The sequence below is a fragment of the Phasianus colchicus genome, chromosome 37 (assembly GCF_987193195.1).
Source record: "Phasianus colchicus chromosome 37, bPhaCol1.hap1.1, whole genome shotgun sequence".
In the NCBI taxonomy this organism is placed as follows: Eukaryota; Metazoa; Chordata; class Aves; order Galliformes; family Phasianidae; genus Phasianus; species Phasianus colchicus.
The window spans coordinates 2,721,700-2,740,923 of NC_143472.1; the positions used below are offsets into that span (position 1 = coordinate 2,721,700).

The 19,224-nt window shown below is 63.3% G+C and overlaps 2 protein-coding genes across 3 annotated transcripts; both read right to left on the reverse strand.

Annotated features, from left to right (window-relative positions):
• Window positions 1-477: 477 nt before the first annotated feature.
• Window positions 478-14,842, reverse strand: LOC116241139 (solute carrier family 22 member 6-A-like). Of its 2 annotated transcripts, none has more exons than XM_090129596.1 (11): window positions 14,766-14,842; window positions 8,460-9,397; window positions 6,959-7,062; window positions 4,533-4,687; window positions 3,231-3,399; window positions 3,000-3,123; window positions 2,777-2,892; window positions 2,434-2,648; window positions 1,604-1,712; window positions 1,292-1,495; window positions 478-628 (listed from the first exon to the last, which is right to left on the reverse strand). In XM_090129596.1, the coding sequence occupies exons 2-11, from the start codon at window positions 9,393-9,395 to the stop codon at window positions 547-549; spliced, it is 2,214 nt and encodes a 737-aa protein (XP_089985722.1). In that variant the 5' UTR covers window positions 9,396-9,397; window positions 14,766-14,842; the 3' UTR covers window positions 478-546. The 2 variants fall into 2 exon arrangements, with proteins under 2 accessions (XP_089985722.1, XP_089985721.1); XM_090129595.1 differs by lacking the exon at window positions 14,766-14,842 and adding an exon at window positions 11,875-11,919.
• On the reverse strand, window positions 14,012-18,789 carry DRAP1 (DR1 associated protein 1). Its single transcript, XM_090129597.1, has 7 exons — window positions 18,630-18,789; window positions 17,891-17,963; window positions 17,056-17,149; window positions 15,905-16,024; window positions 15,240-15,330; window positions 14,766-14,848; window positions 14,012-14,187 (listed from the first exon to the last, which is right to left on the reverse strand). Exons 1-7 carry the CDS (start codon window positions 18,669-18,671, stop codon window positions 14,040-14,042), a joined length of 651 nt encoding a protein of 216 aa, XP_089985723.1. The 5' UTR covers window positions 18,672-18,789; the 3' UTR covers window positions 14,012-14,039.
• Window positions 18,790-19,224: the final 435 nt, after the last annotated feature.

A 19,224-nucleotide genomic window follows, 5' to 3' on the forward strand; every position in this document is an offset into this window, starting at 1 on the left:
CTCCCATTGGGATTTGGGGTGTCCCGTTGGCTTTTGAGATATCCCAAAGTGTTCTGGGGTTTCCCGATGGGATCCTGGGGGTCCTGATGGGTTTTGAGGCGCCCCATTGGGATTTGGAGGTGCCCCATTGGGATTTTGGGGTGGCCCATTGGGATTCTGAGGTGCCCCATTGGGATTTTGGGGTGGCCCATTGGGATTTGAGGTGCCCCGTTGTGATTTGCATTGTCCCCCGTTAGGATTTGGGGCGTCATCCCACCAGAGGTGACCCCAAGCACCAAGTTATGAGGCCACGAACCAGGTTATGGGGTGACACCCCCCGGAGGTGACAATGGGTGAGGGGGGCACCCCATTTTTCGACCTCCAACGACGACACCGAGCCCTATAGATCTCTTTATTCCCCCCAGGGCTTCCCCGGCCCCACAGAGGGAAGCCCCGAGATGTGGGGCGCGTGGTGAATTCGGGTTTGACCCACAAGTGGGGCTGCGGGGACCCTTCGTGGGGGGGGTTGGGGGATGCTGGGGGGGTGGGGGTCCCCGCCGGGGTCCTTCAGGGCTCCTTCTGCACAGCCGTGTCCTGGGGGTGCAGGGGGATCTTCTCTTTGGGGTTTGGGGTCTTCTTGTGTTTGGCCCTGGGAGGAGTTGGGGGTCAGGAGGGGGAGAGGGGCGGTGCTGTGTGCGCCCCTCTCCCCATCCTTCCTTCCACCCCTCTCCCCAACCTTCCACCCCTCCCTCCATCCTCCCACCCCCTTCCCCATCCTTCCACCCCTCTCCCCAACCTGCCACCCCTCCCTCCATCCTCCCCCTATCCCCTCCAACCCACCCCTCTTCACACCCTCCCACCCCTCTCCCCATTCTCCCTCCCCTCCCACCACCCTTCCCTCTCCCCACCCTCCCTCCTCCTTCTCCCTCCTCCCCCCTCTCGCCACCCTTCCAGCCCTCCCTCCATCCTCCCATCCCTCTCCCCATCCTCCCATCCCTCTCCCCATCCTCCCACCCCTCTCCCCACACTTCCACCCCTCCTCCATCCTCCCCCATCCTCCCACCCCCCCACACACTTCCACCCCTCTCCCCTCGAACCCATCCCTCTTCCCACCCTCCCACCCCTCTCTCCAACCTTCCACCCCGTCCTCCCACCCCTCTCCCCTCCAACCCACCCCTCTCCCTACTCTTCCATCCTTCCCCCCTCCCCATCTTCCCACCCCCCTCCCCATCCTTCCACCCCTCTCCCCATCCTCCCCCCTCTTCTCCCCACCCTCCCACCCCTCCCTCCACCCTCCCCACCCCACACCCACCTGTTCTCCACCTCCTCGATGGTGTCGGGCAGGGGCCTGTTGAGCGTTTCAGGGAGGAATCCGGCCGCCACGGCCGCCGTGATGGGGGCCACCCCATAGACAGCGGGGGGCAGGAAGGGGTAATACTCCTCCATCATCTTCACCAGAGGGGCCACGATGCCCCCCACCCTCGCCATGGTGCTGCCGAACCCCAACCCCGTCTGCCTGCGGGGTACGGATTGGTTTTGGGGGAGGGGGGGAGGTGGGGGTCCGGCCCCCCCACGCCGTGGGGAGGTGGGAGGGGTGTGTGTGTGTTGTGGGGAGGGGGTTTACCTGATGGGGGTGGGGTAGAGCTCGGTGGTGTAGAGGAAGACGCAGTTGAAGGAGGCGGAGAGGCAACCTTTGCCGATGACGGCCAGCGTCGTGCGCACCGTCTGCAGATCTGGGGCAGAGATTTGGGGGGGGGGGTGGCACCAAATAGGGGGTGGGGGAGGTGGGGGAGGTGGGGAGGTGGGAGGGGGGGTGGGGAGGTGGGGGATGTCATGGTGGTGTCCCCAACTGTGGCCATTGGGTTGGCTTTAAACGTGGATGTCCTCAACCATCAGCGTTGGGTTGTCCCCAGCTGTGGCCATCAAGTTGTTCCCATCCATGGCCACCAAGTTGTCCCCATCTGTGGCCACCAAGTTGTCCCCATCCGTGGCCACCAGGTTGTCCCCTTTCATGGACATCGGGTTGTCCCCATCCATGGCCACCAAGTTGTCCCCAACCATCCCATCAGGTTGTCTCCATCTACAGACATTTGGTTGTCCCCAACCATGGCCATCAGGTTGTCCCCAACCATGGCCACCAAGCTGTCCCCATCTTTGGCCACTGAGTTGTCCCCAACCATGGCCATCAGGTTGTCCCCAACTGTGGCCATCAAGTTGTCCTCAGCTATGGCCATCAAGTTGTCCCCAACTATGGCCACCAAGTTGTCCCTGAACATGGACATCGGGTTGTCCCCATCCATCACCATCAGGTTGTCCCCATCTTTGGCCACCAAACTGTCCCCAACCACAACCACTGATGAGACAGCGGACGGAGGGGTGGGAACCCCTACCCAAGGTGGGTAGAACGGCTCAGAAGACCCCCCCACCTCCCCCCCCAAAAAAAATCCCACCCACCTGATGGGACGAAGATGTTGGCGATGATGACCAACCCGGCCAAGGCCAAGGCCACCATGAGGGACACGCGCCGACCGATGTAACTCACGGACACCGTCACCACCAGCTTTGCTGGGAAATCCACGGCCCCAAATATCACCTGGATCAGATAAATGCTGACCCCGAAGTTCTGGAGGTCCATGGCCAACCCGTAGTAGGAGAAACTGATGGAGAACCTGGAGAAGAACGGGGGGTCCATCGTGGGGGTCTTTCGAGTTGGGGGGATGGTGACCCATCGTGGGGTCTTTGGAGTTGGGGGTGGGGGTGATGGTGACCCCATTTCTCTCCCGCGACCCGAACCCACCAAACGATGGAGAGACAAAAAAAGATGTGACGGATGACCGGCGTCCGGACCAGATCAGAAATGGTGTAGGAAGACTTCAAAGCTGCCAACTCCTCCTTCATGTTGGACTTCAGAAACTGGGAATCGGAGGGGAGGGCGGGGGGAAACAGGATGAAGGCGGTAGCGGGGAAACGGGGTGGGAAGGGTGGGGAGATGGAGACCCTCCGGGTTGAGGAGGCGGTACCTCCACCGTGATCTTCTTCCCTTCCTCCTCCCTCCCGTTGATTTTGGCCACCCTCTGTAGGATCTGCACGGCTTTCTCCTCCTTCCCCGCCAGCACCAACCAGCGAGCAGATTCCGCCAACCACCTGCGGGTGACCCCCCCCCAAAAATAATAATAAATAAATGAGGGGCATGATGACACGGATTGGGACCCCCCGATTTTCCTCCCCCACACGCTGTCAACCCCACCAACCAGGAGAAGAGGAAGAAGACGAAGAAGGGCAGCGAGACGGTGAGCTGGAGCCAACGCCAATGGGGGACGGCGTAGGCGATGCCGGCCAGAAGGATCTGGCCCAGGGTGTAAGAGAAGCCGGTGAGGGCCACAGTGACGGCGCGGTACGGCGTGGGGATCCACTCCACCACTGCGGGGATGTGGTTGGTTTGGGGTCCCGGTCAAGGACATCAAATTGTCCCCAACTGTGGGCATCAAGTGGTCCCCAACCATCGCCATCACATTGTCCCCAACCATCACCATCAAGTTGTCAACAATCACCATCAGGTTGTCCCCAACCACCACCATCAGGTTGTCCTCAACCATCGCCATCAAATTGTCCCCAACCATCGCCATCAGGTTGTCCCCAACCACCACCATCAGGTTGTCCCCAGTCATTGCCATCAGGTTGTCCCCAACCACCACCATCAGGTTGTCCCCAATCATTGCCATCAGGTTGTCCCCAACCGTGACCACCATGTTGTCCCCATCCTTCACCATCAAATTGTCCCCAACCATCACCATCAAATTGTCCCCAACCACCACCACTGGATCGTCACCAACCACAACCACCATGTTGTCCCCATCCTTCACCATCAAACTGTCCCCAACCACGACCACCACGTTGTCCCCAACCCACCACCACTGGGTCATCACCAACCATCCCATCCCATTGTCCCCAGCCACCACCATCACGTTGTCCCCAACCATCACCACTGGGTCATCACCTACCATCACCATCAGGTTGTCCCAAACCATCACCACCATGTTGTCCCCAACCACCACCATCACGTTGTCCCCAACCACCACCACCACGTTGTCCCCAACCATCACCACTGGGTCATCACCAACCACCACCACCACGTTGTCCCCAACCTCCACCATCCGGTTGTCCCCAACCTCCACCATCACGTCCCCAGCCATCACCACCACGTTGTCCCCAACCATCCCATCCCATTGTCCCCAGCCACGACCACCACGTTGTCCCCAACCACCACCACTTGGTCATCACCAACCATCACCACCACGTTGTCCCCAACCTCCACCATCCGGTTGTCCCCAACCTCCACCATCACATCCCCAACCATCACCATCACGTTGTCCCCGACCACCACCATCACGTTGTCCCCAATCATTGCCATCAAGTTGTCCCCAACCACCACCATCACGTTGTCCCCAACCTCCACCATCCGGTTGCCCCCAACCTCCACCATCAGCTCACCCCCCCCCCCATCCTCCCCCACCCCACCACCCCCACCCCCTCCCCCCCCCGCCCCCCCTCACCCAGGCAGGCGATGCTGAGCCCGAAGCCGGACAGCGCCATCCCCCCGGCGAAGCGGAAGACGCAGTAGGAGGCGTAGTTGGGGGCGAAGGCCGTGCAGGTCCCCATCACCCCCAGCTGGAAGTACGACCAGAGCAGCAGCGCCTTGCGCCCGAACCTGAGCGGGGGGACTGGGGGTACTGGGGGGGAATGGGGGGGGTGGGGGGGATGGGGGGAGTGGGAGGGAATGGGGGGGGGTGGGAGGGACTGGGGGGGAATGGAGGGGAATGGGGGGGGAATGGGGGGGAGTGGGGAGGGGACTGGGAGGGAATGGGGGGGAATGGGGGGGAGTGGGAGTGGGGGGGATGGGGGGAGTGGGAGGGAATGGGGAGGGAGTGGGGGGGATTGGGGGGGAATGGGAGGGAGTGGGGGGGAGTGGGAGTGGGGGGACTGGGAGGGAATGGGGGGGAATGGGGGGGAGTGGGAGTGGGGGGGATGGGGGGAGTGGGAGGGAATGGAGAGGGAGTGGGGGGGACTGGAGGGGAATGGGGGGGAATGGGAGGGAGTGGGGAGGGAGTGGGAGGGGTACTGGGGGGACTGGGAGGGAATGGGGGGGAATGGGGGGGTGGGGGGGATGGGGGGACTGGGGGGTATGGGGACGGAATGGGGGGGAGTGGGAGTGGGGGGATGGGGGGAGTGGGAGGGAATGGGGAGGGAGTGGGGGGGACTGGGGGGGACTGGAGGGGAATGGGGGGGAATGGGAGGGAGTGGGGAGGGAGTGGGGGGGGTACTGGGGGGACTGGGAGGGAATGGGGGGGAGTGGGGGGGAGTGGGAGTGGGGGGACTGGGGGGTATGGGGGGGGTGGGGGGGATGGGGGGACTGGGGGGTATGGGGAGGGAATGGGGGGGAATGGGAGTGGGGGGGATGGGGGGAGTGGGAGGGAATGGGGAGGGAGTGGGGGGGAGTGGGGGGGACTGGAGGGGAGTGGGGGGGAATGGGAGGGAGTGGGGAGGGAGTGGGGGGGGTACTGGGGGGACTGGGAGGGAATGGGGGGGAGTGGGAGTGGGGGGACTGGGGGGTATGGGGGGGGTGGGGGGGACTGGGAGGGAATGGGGGGGAATGGGGGGGGAATGGGGGGGAATGGGAGTGGGGGGGATGGGGGGAGTGGGAGGGAATGGGGAGGGAGTGGGGGGGACTGGGGGGCAATGGGGGGGGATGGGAGGGAGTGGGGAGGGAGTGGGGGGGTACTGGGGGGACTGGGAGGGAATGGGGGGGAATGGGGGGGTGGGGGGGATGGGGGGAGTGGGAGGGAATGGGGAGGGAGTGGGGGGGACTGGGGGGGACTGGAGGGGAATGGGGGGGATTGGGAGGGAGTGGGGAGGGAGTGGGGGGGGTACTGGGGGGACTGGGAGGGAATGGGGGGGAGTGGGAGTGGGGGGAGTGGGGGGGATGGGGGGCAGTGGGAGGGACTGCGAGGGAGTGGGAGGGAGTGGGGGGGTACTGGGGGGAAATGGGAGCAGGGGGACTGGGGGGAACTGGGAGGGAGTGGAGGGGACTGGGGGGGAATGGGGAGGAGTGGGGGCTACTGGGGAGGACTTGGGGGGATTGGGGGGGTTTGGGGGGGATGGGGAGGAGTGGGGGGGGAATGGGGGGGAATGTGGGGGAGAGGGAGGGAGTGGGGGGTACTGGGGTGGGCTGGGGGGGAATGGGGGGGAGTGGGGGGGAGTGGGAGTGGGGGGGCTGGGGCTACTGGGGAGGACTTGGAGGGACTGGGGGTACTGGGGGGGAATGGGGGGGACTGGGAGGGAGTGGGAGCTACTGGGCAGGACTTGGGGGGGACTGGGGGGACTGGGAGGGAGCAGGAGGGAATGGGGGGTACTGGGGGGGACTTGGGGGGACTGGGAGGGAGTGGGAGGGAGTGGGGATACTGGTGTGGACTGGGGAGGACTGGGAGGTACTGGGGGGGACTGGGGATGACTTGGGGGGTATTGGGAGGGACTGGGGGGGGACTGGGAGGGTGTGGGGGGTACTGGGGGGTACTGGGGGGACTTGGGGGGTATTGGGAGGTACTGGGGAGTACTGGGAGGCACTGGGGGGTACTGGGAGGTACTGGGGGAGACTGGGAAGGAATGGGGGCTACTGGGGGGGAACTTGGAGATACTTGGGGGGTATTGGGAGGGACTTGGGGGGTAATGGGGGGTAATGGGGGGGACTGGGAGGGACTGGAGGGTACTGGGAGGGAGTGGGGGGTAATGGGGGGGACTGGGGGGGACTGGGAGGGACTGAAGGGATTTGAGGGGTATTGGGAGGGACTGGGTGGTTCTGGGGGGTACTGGGGTGGACTGGGAAGGAATGGGGGGTACTGGGAGGTACTGGGAGGTACTGGGAGGTGCCCCCGATGCCCCATGGGGAAACTGAGGCACGGGGAGGGGTGGCGGGGGTCCTCACTTGTCGGAGAGCCCCCCCAGCAGCAGGGCGCCCACCAGGACCCCCGCCATGTAGATGGACTGGGCCATCTGCCGCAGCTGCCGCGCGCCGCACACCAGGTCCCACTGCGGGGGGGGGGGTGGGAGGGGGGGGTTTAGGGTGGGCCGACCCCCCCCCATACGCACAGCGGCCCCCCCTCCTTCCTCACATCCGTCCCTCATCATCCTCAGCGGCAGCGCCACCGCGGGGTTCTGCCTGCATCCCTCCAACCCCATGGGATTCCTCCGCCCCCCCCCAACCCCACAGACTTCTGCCCCCAGCCCCATAGGATTCTGGCTCCAACCCCATAGGATTCTCCCTCCTTCCCCATAGGATTCTCCCCCCCACCCCCATCGGATTCTGCCCCCAACCCCATAGGATTCTGCCCCCCAGCCCCATAGGATTCTCCCCCCAACCCCATAGGATACTTCCCCTAACCCCATAGGATTCTGCCCCCAGCCCCATAGGATTCTCTCTCCTTCCCCCTAGGATTCTGCCCCCAACCCCATAGGATTCTGCCCCCAACCCCATAGGATACTCCCCCCAGCCCCATAGGATTCTCCCCCCAACCCCATAGGATTCTGCCCCCAACCCCATAGGACTCTCTCTCCCTCCCCTCCAACCCCATAGGATTCTGCCCCCAACCCCATAGGATACTCCCCCCAGCCCCATAGGATTCTCCCCCCAGCCCCATAGGACTCTCTCTCTCTCCCCCCCAGCCCCATAGGATTCTCCCTCCTTCCCCATAGGATTCTGCCCCCAGCCCCATAGGATTCTGCCCCCAACCCCATAGCATTCTCCCCCCCCATCCCCACAGACTTCTGCCCCCAACCCCATAAGGATTCTCCCTCCTTCCCCATAGGATTCTGCCCCCAACCCCACACATTTCTCCCCCCAACCCCATAGGATTCTCCCCTACAACCCCATAGGATTCCCCCCCATCCCCACAGACTTCTGCCCCCAACCCCATAGCATTCTCCCCCACAGCCCCATAGGACTCTCCCTCCAACCCCATAGGATTCTCCCCCCCAACCCCATAGGATTCTGCCCCCCATCCCCCCAGATTTCTCCCCCCAGCCCCATAGGATTCTCCCTCCTTCCCCATAGGATTCTGCCCCCAACCCCATAGGATTCTGCCCCCAGCCCCATAGGATTCTCCCCCCAACCCCATAGGATTCTGCCCCCCAGCCCTGTAGGATTCTCCCTCCCTCCCCATAGGATTCTCCCCTACAACCCCATAGGATTCCCCCCCCCAGCCCCACAGACTTCTGCCCCCAACCCCATAGCATTCTCCCCCCCAGCCCCATAGGATTCTCCCTCCAACCCCATAGGATTCTCCCCCCCAACCCCATAGGATTCTGCCCCCCATCCCCCCAGATTTCTCCCCCCAGCCCCATAGGATTCTCCCTCCTTCCCCATAGGATTCTCCCCCCAACCCCATAGGATTCTCCCCCCCAACCCCACAAGACCCCCCCCCCCCCACCTCGGTGACGATGGTGGCCACGTAGACGCTGGTGTCGTACTCCCACCCGTCGTGACACGGCTCCGTGTCCCCCGCGCTGACCCCGCTGCCATTGGGGGACGCCGACGTCACCAGGCGCCTGCAGGAGCCCAGGGTGACATCGGTGGTGCCGTTGGGCCACCATGGGGTGACGTCGGTGGTCCTGTCGGGCCACCATGGGGTGGCGCTGGGGGAGGCCAAGATGATGGGGGGCAGCGGGGTGGCGGGGGTGGGGGTGCCACCAGAAGCCACCAAGGTGCCACCAGATGCCACCGAGGTGCCACCAGAATCCCTTGGGGTGCCACCAGATGCCATCAAGGTGCCACCAGATGCCACCGAGGTGCCACCAGAATCCCTTGGGGTGCCACCAGATGCCATCAAGGTGCCACCAGATGCCATCGAAGTGCCATCAGAATCCCTTGGGGTGCCACCGGATGCCATCGAGGTGCCACCAGAATCCACCGAGGTGCCACCAGAAGCCATCAAGGTGCCACCAGATGCCATCGAGGCACCATCAGAAGCCACCAAGGTGCCACTAGAAGCCCTTGGGATGCCACCAGATGCCACCGAGGTGCCACCAGGTGCCACCAAGGAGCGACCAGGTGCCACCGAGGCGCCACCAGGTGCCACCGAGGTGCCACCAGCTGCCATTGAAGCGCCATCAGAATCCCTCGGGGTGCCACCAGATGCCACCAAAGTGCCACCGGCTGCCATTGAAGAAGCGCCACCGGGAGCCACCGCTGCTCCCCGGGCGCTGAGGTCCGGGACGCGGCAGCGGTGCGGGGGGACGGCGGCGCTGAAGTTCTGCAGCAGGTTGTGGGCGGCCATCAGCAGGATGGGCACCGCCAGCAGCGCCACCTGCAGCGCCTGGAAGCGGCCCAGGCCGCCCGTCTGCGCCAGCACCGCGCCGAACGGCATGGCTGCGGGGGGGGGGAAATAGGGGGGGGTCAGTGGGGGGGGTGGGCGTTGGGGGGGGCAATGATGGGGGGGGAGGAATGGGGGGGTGAAGTGGGGGGGGGGTCGCTGATGGGGAAGGAAATGGGGGGGGTGAAATGGGGGGGTCACTTATGGGGGGGTCACTTATGGGGGGGTGAAATGGGGGGTCACTTATAGGGGGGAGGAATAGGGGGCTGAAATGGGGGGGGTCACTGATGGGGGGGAGAAATGGGGGGGAGAAATGGGGGGGTCGCTGATGGGGGGTCACTTATGGGGGGGTCACTTATGGGGAAGGAAATGGGGGGGGTGAAATGGGGGGGTCACTGATGGGGGGTCACTTATGGAGAGGAGGAATGGGGGGTGAAATAGGGGAGTCACTTATGGGGGGGGAGAAATGGGGGGTAAGAAATGGGGGGCTGAAATGGGGGGGGTCACTTATGGGGGGTCACTTATGGGGGGGAGAAACGGGGGGGAGGAATGGGGGGGAGGAATGGGGGGGGTCACTGATGGGGGGTCACTTATGGAGAGGAAGGAATGGGGGGGAGAAATAGGGGAAGGAAATGGGGGGGTGAAATGGGGGGTAAGAAATGGGGGGGTGAAATGGAGGGGTGAAATGGGGGGAAGAAATGGGGGGGTCACTTATGGGAAAGGAAATGGGGGGGTGAAATGGGGGGGTCACTTATGGGGGGGTCACTTATGGGGAGGAGGAATGGGGGTGAAATGGGGGGGGTCACATGGGGGGGGAGAAATGGGGGAGAGAAATGGGGGGGTCGCTGATGGGGAAGGAAATGGGGGGGAGAAATGGGGGGGGTCACTTATGGGGGGGGCACTTATGGGGGGGGAAGGAATGGGGGGGAGAAATGGGGGGGGTCACTTATGGGGAAGGAAATGGGGGGGTGAAATGGGGGGGTCACTTATGGGGGGTCACTTATGGAAAGGAGGAATGGGGGGGAGAAATAGGGGAAGGAAATGGGGGGGAGAAATGGGGGGGTCACTTATGGGGGGTCACTTATGGGGGGGAGAAATGGGGGGCAGAAATGGGGGGGTCACTGATGGGGGGAGGAATGGGGGGTGAAATGGGGGGGGTCACTTATGGGGGGGTCACTTATGGGGAAGGAAATGGGGGTGGAGAGGGGGGACACTTATGGGGACAGAAAGACTTGGGGGGCAACAATTATGGGGTCGTGAGGATCCTTATGGGGCCATGAGAGCCCTTATGGGGTCATAGGGACACTTGTGAGGACTCTTATGGGGCCATTGGGACCCTTATGGGGTCATAGTGACCCTTATGGGACCATATGGACTCTTATGGGGCCATGAGGACCCTTATGGGGCTACAAGGACCCTTATGGGGCCACGAGGACCCTTATGGGGCCATAGGAGCCCTTATGGAGCTGTGAGGACCCTTATGGGGCTGTGAGGACCCTTATGGGGCCATAGGGACCCTTACGGGGCCACGAGGACCCTTATAGGGCCATAGGGGCCCTTATGGGGCTGTGAGGACCCTTATGAGGTTGTGAGGACCCTTATGGGGCCGTGAGGCGCTGTCCCCATTTGCGTCACACCTTCCCCCCCGATCCCATTCCCGCGTCCCCCCCCCGCTGTCCCCATCACCTCTCAGGCTCCCCGCAGAGCCGGGACATCCGGACAGCTGCGTCCATCTGTCCCCAACCCCACCATGGCCCCAAAATGTCCGTCTGTCCCCAAACATCCCCCCATCCCCAAACGTCCCCCCGTCCCCCCATCATGTCCCCATTCTGTCCCCATCCCAACCCCCCCCACCCCCCAACCCCTCATAACTCCCCACCCCATAACCCCCCCCAACCCCCCTGACCCCCAACCCACAACTCCCCCCACCCCATAACCCTCCCCAGCCCCATAAATCCCCCCATAACCCACCCCAACCCCCACCCAAATCCCCATAAGCCCCCACCCTATAACTCCCACAACCCCACAACCCCCACATACCCCCCATAACCCCCCCACGACCCCCCCATAACCCACCCCATAACCCATCCCAAACCCCCATAAGCCCCCATCCCATAACCCCCCGAACCCCATAACCCCCACATACCCCCACCCCACAACCCCCCCAGCCCCCATAACCCCCCCATAACCCCCACCCCATAACCCCCCAACTCCCCTAAACCCCCCACAACCCCCCATACCCCCCCTCACAACCCCCCCCAGCCCCCATAACCCACCCCATAACCCCCCCCATATCCTACAACCCCCCATAACCCACCTCAAAACCCCCCCATGACCCCCACCCCATAACCCCCATAACCCCATAACCTCCATAAAACCCCCACAACCCCCCCATAACCCACCCCAAACCCCCCCCAACCCCCATAAGCCCCCCCCCCCCAACCCCCCCAACCCCCCAACCCCCACATACCCCCACCCCACAACCCCCCCAGCCCCCATAACCCCCCCCAACCCCCCCCCCATAACCCCCTACCTTCACTCTTTGGGGTCGAGCTGACTCCCCCGACCCCCCCCTGGGGTTGCCCCCCCCCCGCCCGGCGCAGCCCGGTTATATAAAGGCGAAAAGCGGCTCTTTTGGTTAAAGTGTCACCGGGATTAAGGCGGAGGGGGGGGGGGGGCGGAGGGGGGGGGGGGCGGCGCGGATTCCAGCGCTGCGGGCGCCCGGGGACGCCTGGCTCCGACCCACCGCCCGCCCCATAAGTGCCAAAGGGCCCCTTAAGGAGCCCCGCGAAATCCCAAAGCTCCGCGTGACCCCGCAGACGCCCTACGGACCCCATCAGGGACCCTACAGACCCCCAGAGACCCCACAGACCCCCCCAGCGGCCCTATAGACCCCCAGTTGCCCTATAGACCCCAATGGGCTCCATAGAGACCCCACTGACCCTACAGACCCCCAGAGACCCCAGAGACCCCCCCAGCGGCCCTATAGACCCCCAGTTGCCCTATAGACCCCAATGGGCTCCATAGATACCCCACTGACCCCATAGACCCCCATTGACCCTATAGACCCCCCCAGCGGCCCTATAGACCCCCCGTTGACCCTATAGGCTCCAATGCACCCCACAGATACCCCAGTGACCCTATAGACCCCCAGTGACCCTACAGACCCCCCATTGACCCTATAGACCCTAATGGGCCCCATAGAAACCCCACTGACCCTATAGACCTCCCAGTGGCCCTATAGACCCCAATGGGCCCCGTAGATACCCCACTGACCCTATAGACCCCCATTGACCCTATAGACCCCACAGTGGCCCTATAGACCCCAATGGGCTCCATAGATACCCCACTGACCCTACAGACCCCCAGAGACCCCACAGACCCCACAGTGGCCCTATAGACCCCCCGTTGACCCTATAGGCCCCAATGCACCCCACAGATACCCCAGTGACCCTATAGACCCCCAGTGACCCTACAGACCCCCCACTGACCCTATAGACCCTAATGGGCCCCATAGAAACCCCACTGACCCTATAGACCCCCCAGTGGCCCTATAGACCCCAATGGGCCCTATGGATACCCCACTGACCCTAAAGACCTCCCAGTTGCCCTATAGACCCCCAATGGCCCTATTGACCCCCAGTGGCCCTATAGACCCCAATGGGCCCTATGGATACCCCACTGACCCTACAGACCCCCCAGTTGCTCTACAGACCCCTCAGTGGTCCTATAGATACCCCCAGTTGCCCTATAGATCCCAATGGGCCAAAATCCCTACAGCCCCCCCCCCCATAGACCCCATAGACCCCCCCCCCATAGAGATCCTACAGCCCTCCATTGAAGACCCCCCCTCAAAAGACCCCATAGACCCCCCCACCAAAACACTATAGCTCCCCCCCAAAGACCCCATGGACCCCCATGAAGACCCCATAGACCCCCCCCCTACCAAAAACCCTACAGCCCCCCCGAGACCCCCATGAAGACCCCATAGACCCCCCCCTCACAAAGACCCCATAGATCCCAAAAACCCTATAGCCCCCCTCCCACAGAGACCCTATAACCCTCCCTGAAGACCCCCCCCACAAAGACCCCATAGACCCCCCCCATACACACCCTACAGCCCTCCCTTGAAGACCCCCCCCCACAAAGACCCCCCAGACCCCCCCCACCAAAACCCCTACAGCCCTCCCCCCCCCCAGACCCCCCCCTCATTTCCCCCCCCCCCAAAAACCCCATAAGACCCCATTTATCCCTATGGGGGTCTCTGCTGCCCCCTGGCGGTCGCGGAGCCGCATGACCCCATTTTAGAGTCGGGGGGGGGGAGGTGACACCACGTGACTTTTTTTTTTGGGGGGGGGGGGGGGGGGAGGTGACACCACGTGACGACCCCGCTCTCCTCTATGGAAATGGGAAACGTTTATTGGAGCCCCATACAAAACAAAAAACCCCAAAACGCTTAAAATTCCCCCCAAAAAACGCCTCCCCCCCTTCCCCCCCCCCCCCCAAAAAAAATAAACAAAGCCCCCCCCCCCCCCCCCCCATATAAGGACAGCGCCCCCCCCTCCCCATTGTCTGCAAGGCTTGGAGGGGGGGGGGGAGGGGGGGGGGCTGAGTGCCATCCTCCCCCCCAATCGGTGAGAGACCCCCAAAAAGGCCCCCAAAATCTGAAAAGGGGGGGGGAGGGGGGGAGGGACCGGGCTAAGAGTCGTAATCTTCATCCTCCTCTTCCTCTTCTGGGCCCCGGGGGGGGGGACCGGGAGCTGGGGGGAGACCCGTCCCCCCCCCCACCCCCATTGGGAGCCCCGCAACCGGGGGGGGGCCAAGAGGGGCGAAGGGAACCGCGGGGCTGTGGGGGGGGGATTAGTGGGGAGGGGGGGGAAGGGGGAAGGGGTCTGTGCCCCCCCACCCCCCCCATCCCCAAAACCCTTTGGGTTCCCCATATATTCCCCCCCCCGCCCCCCAAAACCCCCAAAAAACCCCATTGTGCCCCCCTCCCCAGCCCCCAAATCCTTTGGGTTCTCAATTGTGTCCCCCCCCCCACCCCCCCACTTCTTAAGTGCCCCCCCATAGACCCCCATGAAGACCCCATACACCCCCCCACTCACAAAAACCCTACAGACACCCCCATACACACCCTACAGCCCCCCCTGAAGACCCCCCCCACAAAGACCCCCCCCCAAAAGCCCTATAGCCCTAATCCCAAAAACCTTTGAATTTCCCATATCCCCCCCTCACTCCCCCCCCAAAATCCCAAAGAAAACCCCCACTGTGCCCCCCCCAAAAAAATCAAGTTCCTCCCCCCCCTGACAGCCTCAAAATGAATCCTATGCCATCCCCCCCCCCCCAATTTAACTCCCCCCCCCCCAAACCATTTATTTTGGGCCCCCCCCAAAAAAAAACACCAACCCCCCCCCTATTCAGCACCTGCTGAAATTGAGGGGGGGTCTCGCTGGGGGGGGCTGTGGGGTCTCCTCCTCCATGTCGGTGTCGCTGTCCTCAGAATCCTCCTTGGGGGGGGGGCACGACTGTCACCCCAAATCTCCCCCCTGCCCCCCCACCCCAACCCCACACATCCCCCCCCGCTCACAGCACCCCCACAACCCCATATTGGGGGTCCTGACCCCAAAGCTCCCCTACAACCCCCCCCCAATCCCATATTTGGGGACCCCCCACACCCACTGACCCCCACTGACCCCCCCAGGCCTCCCCAGACCCCCATATTTGGGGGTCCTGACCCCAAAGCTCCCCCATACACCCCCAAAATCCCATATTTGGACAACCCTACCCCTCCAGACCCCCATAGACCCCTTCAGAACCCCATATTTGGGTGTCCCCACCCCAAAACCCCCCCCATACCCTCCCAAAACCCCAAATTTGGGGGCTTCCCCCCCCTCCCACCTCCTGTTCCGTGTCGGTCCCCGATTGTTTGGGGTCTTTCCCCTTTGCTCCAGGTCCCCCATTCTTCCGTCCCGTGCCCGGACGTCGTCCTCTGAAATGGGGACACATTAAGGACCCCCCCCCTCCTCACCGACCCCCCCCCCTTCAATCCCCCACACCAGGATCCCAACCAGGACCCCCGGCCCCCATATAAAGACCCCGAGATCTGACCCCGCAACACCCAGCAGACCCCAGAAATCTCCCCACCCCAAACCCAGGAGCCCCACCTCAACACCTGCAATGGGGAATCTGAACGCCCCCCTCCCCAGCTGCCATAAAACGACCCCAATATCTGACCCCAATACTTCGGGAACCCCATTGCCCCCCCCCAGACCTTCCCCCCCCCAAACCAGGACCTAAACTTGAAGCACTGACCCCAACGTTTGGAATAGGGACACCCCCCACCCCCCTATGAGGTCCTCCAGACTGTAACCCCCCCTCCAAGACACCCTCAGGACCCCAAATCCCCTTTAGGACTCCCACGACCCCCCCTTGGAGCCCCCCCCGAGCCCAACCCCCCTGTCCCACACCCAGGACCCCCCCGGGCCCCCCTTCACCCCCCAAAAAGCTCCCCTATGAGAACCCAGGGATGACCCCACAGCACCCCAAGGATCCCCCCCCCATACCTGCGGGGTGCCCTCTCCCCCTCGCCGTGGGGCTCGTCCCCCTCCCCCTGCATATCGGGGACGGCGGCCACCAAATCCTTCAGGAAATCGAACTGCTGCTCCAGTTCGATGCACTGCTTCCTGGAGGGGGCGGGGCGTCAGAAGGCCACGCCCCTTTACGGCCAAAAGCCACGCCCCCCCAACCAACAGGCCCCTCCCACAAAGCGTGAGCTCCACCCACAAAGCCCCGGGCATTAATCGAAGGGGGTGGGGCTTCCCTAAGACACGCCCCCTTTCGGCCACAAACCACGCCCCCAAACCCCTTCCCACAAAGCACAAGCTCCACCCACAAAAGCTGGGTCATTAATCAAAGGGGGTGGGGCTTGCCCAAGCCACGCCCACTGTACACAAACCCCACCCCTTCTGCGGCAAGTCCCGCCCTCTGGCCCTAACCCACCAATCAGCATTAAGGTTGAGTGGCGAAAGCGAAGCATAGCGTGGGAAATGATTGACGTGAGGGGGGGCGGGGCTTCATTAAGCCACACCCTATTTGTTCACAAGCCCTGCCCACATCCCTTAAGCCACGCCTCCTGCACCTAATCCACCAATCAGCATTGAGCTGAGTGGTATAGCGCAGGAAGTGAATGAAAGAGGAGGCGGGGCTTCCTTAAACCACACCTCCCTTCGTTCATAAGCCCCGCCCCCCGCTCCTAACCCACCAATCAGCATTGATGCGAGCGGCAAAGCTGAGGCGCAGCGCAAGAAGCAAATGAGATGGAAGGGGCGGGGCTTCTTTAAACCACACCCCCTTCATTCACAAGCCCCGCCCCCCGCTCTTAATCCACCAATCAGCATTGACACAAGCGGCAAAGCTGAGACACAGCGTGGGAAGCGAATGAGCTAGAAGGGCTTCAGTAAGCCACACCCCTAGCTTTCACAAGCCCCGCCCCCTTTCCCTAACCCACCAATCAGCATCGAGGGAACAAACTGAAGCTCAATGCATGAAAACGAACGGGACCAGAGCCCAGGGGGGCTTCACTTCCCCAATTGCTCCCCTCTCCCCCCCCCCCGCCGATGCCCCCCCACCCCCCAGGGGGCTTCACTTCCCCAATTCCGCCCCCCCTCCCCGCCCCCCCATGGGGCAGCAGGTGAGAGGGGGGGCTGCTGCTCACAGGTGGGAGGTGGTCATGGTCTTGGCGTTGCGGGACTGGGTGACGTGGCAGGCTTTACGCAGCAGGGATTCCAGGAACAGCTCCAAGGCCCGCGCTGCGTCGCGCCGTTAAGGACCCCCAACTCCCCTCCCCACATACACACAGCCCCCCCCCCCAAATAATAAATGAAAAGGGGAAGGGGGGGGTGGGCAGGAGGGACAGGGCCACCCCCAGTTATATCCACCCTCAGAGCACTTCTTGGTTGTTCGGGGGGGGGAGTTGGGGAAAGGGATGAAAAATGGGGCAATGGGGCTGAAAAGGGAATAGGGGAGCAGGGAGGGGGATTTGGGGACGATGGGGAGATTGGGATGAGAGGATGGGGACAGTGCTGCAGGGACAAGGGGACAGGGGGACATGGGGATGATGGCACAGGGATGGCGTCAGAGGGAAGAGGACGAGGGCACAGGGAAGTGGACAGGAGGACAATGAGGACAGGGACAAGAGAACAGGGATGAGAGTAAAGGGAAAGGGGTGCTGGCACAGAGAAGGGGGCAGCGGGACGACGGGGACAGGGATGGGGGTGAGGTGACAAGAAGGAGCAGTGGCGACAGGGGGAAGAAATGAAAGGGACGAGCTGGGGAAAGGGAGGGGGATAACGGGGAGAAGGAATGGGGTGATGCGAGAGGAGAGGGGACAGGGGACAATGGAGGCAGGGGACGATGGCAGCGGTGGGGGCAGGGATGAGGGGACGATGGGACAATGGCCCGGGGAAGATGGGAGAGGGACAAGGGGACACAGGGGACGTGGAAGGGGACAGCAGAGACAGGCAGAAGGGCACAGCGTCCCATCAGGATACAGATGATGACGGGGACGGCGGCCGCCACCTTCCCAATCTCCTCATCCGTCTGCATGATCTTCTTGATCCGAGCCTGGAAAGGGGCAGGGGGGGTTGAAAAGGGTGGGGGGCTGAGATAGGCCACGCCCCCATACTCTCAGGCCCCCCCACCCCAACAGAAACATGAGATGAGCGTGAAACAAGGCCATGCCCCCAAAGAGCAAGCCACTCACAGCACCCCCACAACCCCATATTGGGGGTCTCGACCCCAAAGCTCCCCTACAAACCCCCAGACCCCCATATTTGGGGATCCCCACCCCCACTGACCCCCCCAGACCCCAATATTTGGGGACCCCACCCCTACTGACGCCCCCCCCAGACCCCCTCAGAACCCCATATTTGGGGTTCCCGACCCCAAAGTTCCCCCTTACACCCCCAGACCCCCATATTTGGGGTCCTCTCCCCTCCAGACCCCCAAACCACGCCCATTAAGCCCCGCCCCTCCCCCAAACCACGCCCCCACCCCATAGAACCCAACGGCCTGCGCTGAGCGAGGCCACGCCCCCACACCGCAAAGCCACGCCCCCTTTCAGAGATCCATTACCGTAGAGACCCGTTGCCATGGAGACCCGTTGCCATGGAGACCCGTTGCCATGGCGCCCCCTCGCAGCCCCCGGTTCCCCTCCATAGGCCCCAATGAAGGCCCAAACCCCCCCTCTCAACACCCGGAACCCCCCGGAAGGGCTCCGTTCCCGCTCACCGGAGGGAACCGGGCGTTATATTTCTTCTTTTTACTCGGCATCGCCGCGGACCAGGCCCCGGGCCCCGGCCCGGCCCCGTTGGGCCTCTCCCGGCCGCTCCCGCACCGCTCCCGGCTCCGCTGAGCCGCACGCTCCGCCTCTTCCGCCGGGAACGTCGCCTCTTCCGGTTTAAACCCCGCCCACCCTTATCGCCCTATCAGCGTTGAGAACGCGTCCCGTCGTTCCCGCCCACCGCGAAGCCACGCCCTTACTTCCGTTCTCAAAGCCCCGCCCCTTCGCTAAGCTCCGCCCCCCCGGCTGTTTCTCTTAAAGGCGCCGCGCACCGAGTTGGGCTCGTTTTATTTTTTTGGGGGGGAATCCCCCGATTTAAGGCACTTTTTGTACAAAGAGGTAAATATTCGCGCGAAACGAGAGACGAGGGCGCTGGGAGGGGGGAAGGGAAGGGGGGGGGGCCACGAAAGCGGGGCTGACCTATGAGGGGCAAACCCTGACTCACCCTGTGATCCTCCCAGTAGCTCCCAGTTGCCCTTTATACCCCCCCCAGTTGCCCCCAGCTTCCATTTAAGCCCCTCCAGTTGCCCCCCCAGGAGCCCT

Excerpts from the sequence above, each read along its gene's own strand:
- LOC116241139 (XM_090129596.1), bottom strand. The coding sequence starts at position 9,395 with ATGCCGTTCGGCGCGGTGCTGGCGCAGACGGGCGGCCTGGGCCGCTTC. Across the intron at positions 7,063-8,459 it reads TGGCCACCATCGTCACCGAG|TGGGACCTGGTGTGCGGCGC; the intron begins GTGGGGGGGGGG and ends CCCCCCCCGCAG. Across the intron at positions 4,688-6,958 it reads CTGGGGGGGCTCTCCGACAA|GTTCGGGCGCAAGGCGCTGC; the intron begins GTGAGGACCCCC and ends CCCCCCGCTCAG.
- DRAP1 (XM_090129597.1), bottom strand. The coding sequence starts at position 18,671 with ATGCCGAGTAAAAAGAAGAAATATAACGCCCGGTTCCCTCCG. Across the intron at positions 14,849-15,239 it reads GGACCGACACGGAACAGGAG|GAGGATTCTGAGGACAGCGA; the intron begins GTGGGAGGGGGG and ends CCCCCCCCCAAG. Across the intron at positions 14,188-14,765 it reads CCCCCCCTCAATTTCAGCAG|CCCCGCGGTTCCCTTCGCCC; the intron begins GTGCTGAATAGG and ends CCCCCCCCACAG.